At 49.9% G+C, this 1,079-nt stretch overlaps 1 protein-coding gene across 1 annotated transcript in view; it reads left to right on the top strand.

Annotated features, from left to right (window-relative positions):
• The window catches only part of LOC103373494 (abhydrolase domain containing 12, lysophospholipase), a 16,669-nt gene extending 15,971 nt beyond the window's left edge, over positions 1-698 (top strand). Inside the window, exons 11-12 of the mRNA XM_008303391.1 lie at positions 82-209; positions 279-698. Coding sequence (XP_008301613.1) covers positions 82-209; positions 279-315 — 165 coding nt within the window. The 3' untranslated portion in view covers positions 316-698. The remainder of the gene's footprint in view (positions 1-81; positions 210-278) is intronic.
• Positions 699-1,079: the final 381 nt, after the last annotated feature.

The raw sequence follows: 1,079 nt of genomic DNA, 5'->3' as shown, positions 1-1,079 counted from the left end.
ACACGTCGTAGCTCAATGTGTCTCCAACACGTCGTAGCTTAGCGTGTGACAGCAGATGAACTGAACCTCGTCTTCCTGCAGCTCTACAGCTTGGCGTCGCAGTCGAAGAGCCTCAGCGGTCACAAGGTCCAGTTTGTTCCGTTTCCTTCGGCTCTCGCCTACAAACACAAGTTCATCTACCGGAGCCCGGAGCTGCCCAACATCCTGAGGTAGGACCGGTACCTGTGAGGCTCCAGACAGCCAGACATGTCACTGACGCTCACTTCCTTCTGTTGCAGTGATTTCCTCGGCACAGCTCATCCCATCTCGCCGTGACGACGCCGCTTCCTGTCCGAGCACCACAAACAAACACTGGTTTGTCTCTTCAGACCCAAAGTTCTCGCATGAACTCGACACCGACACGTCATTCCCTTGTGTTCTGTTAGCATTCCTCTCACTGGCTTCACGGCACACAGGGTTGCCATGGCGATGGTTGCCGTGTTTTACGTACTGTAGAGCGACGAGGACGACGGCGATGGAACCGACCGGAGACGTGAAGAATCATTTTTATCTTTTACTGGGTTTGGTCTTGTTTTCTCTCATCTGTTGGTCTGTTCGCTCTGCTCCGATCGGGTCGAGTCCTCGAGTCCGAGTTGTTTGAATGAACCTTGGAAGGCCTGTTATGACTTGAATTATCAATTAAATATTTCTCGTTTTAAGTAGCGTCTCTGTGTTCTTCTTTGTTGCTTCACTAAAAATCAGAATAATGCTCCCAAACCAACATCAGGTCAGACGTTATGAATGTGAGCTTAAAATATTCAAACTGTGTTGAAGGTTTGAATCAAACATCAGACAGATGGACACCGAACCCTCCTGGAGAATCCTCAGAAAGACGATGGAAACGTCCAAAAGCTGAAACACTGAAGAAATGAAAAACACAAAGATCTGATCAGGATCCAGGACCGCTCACAGTGGGTTTTCCAGGCAGCTTTCAGAACCAGAACCGGGGCCACGATGTCTCTTGAACATCTCAGAACGTCGAGCAGGAAACAGGTGGGAGATGAACATGTGGAAGCGCCGGCTGCTGCCTCCGAGTTGGT

Source organism: Stegastes partitus, unplaced genomic scaffold, assembly GCF_000690725.1.
Source record: "Stegastes partitus isolate 25-593 unplaced genomic scaffold, Stegastes_partitus-1.0.2 Scaffold1996, whole genome shotgun sequence".
Classification (NCBI taxonomy): Eukaryota; Metazoa; Chordata; class Actinopteri; family Pomacentridae; genus Stegastes; species Stegastes partitus.
This window is presented reverse-complemented; position numbering and strand designations above follow the sequence as displayed.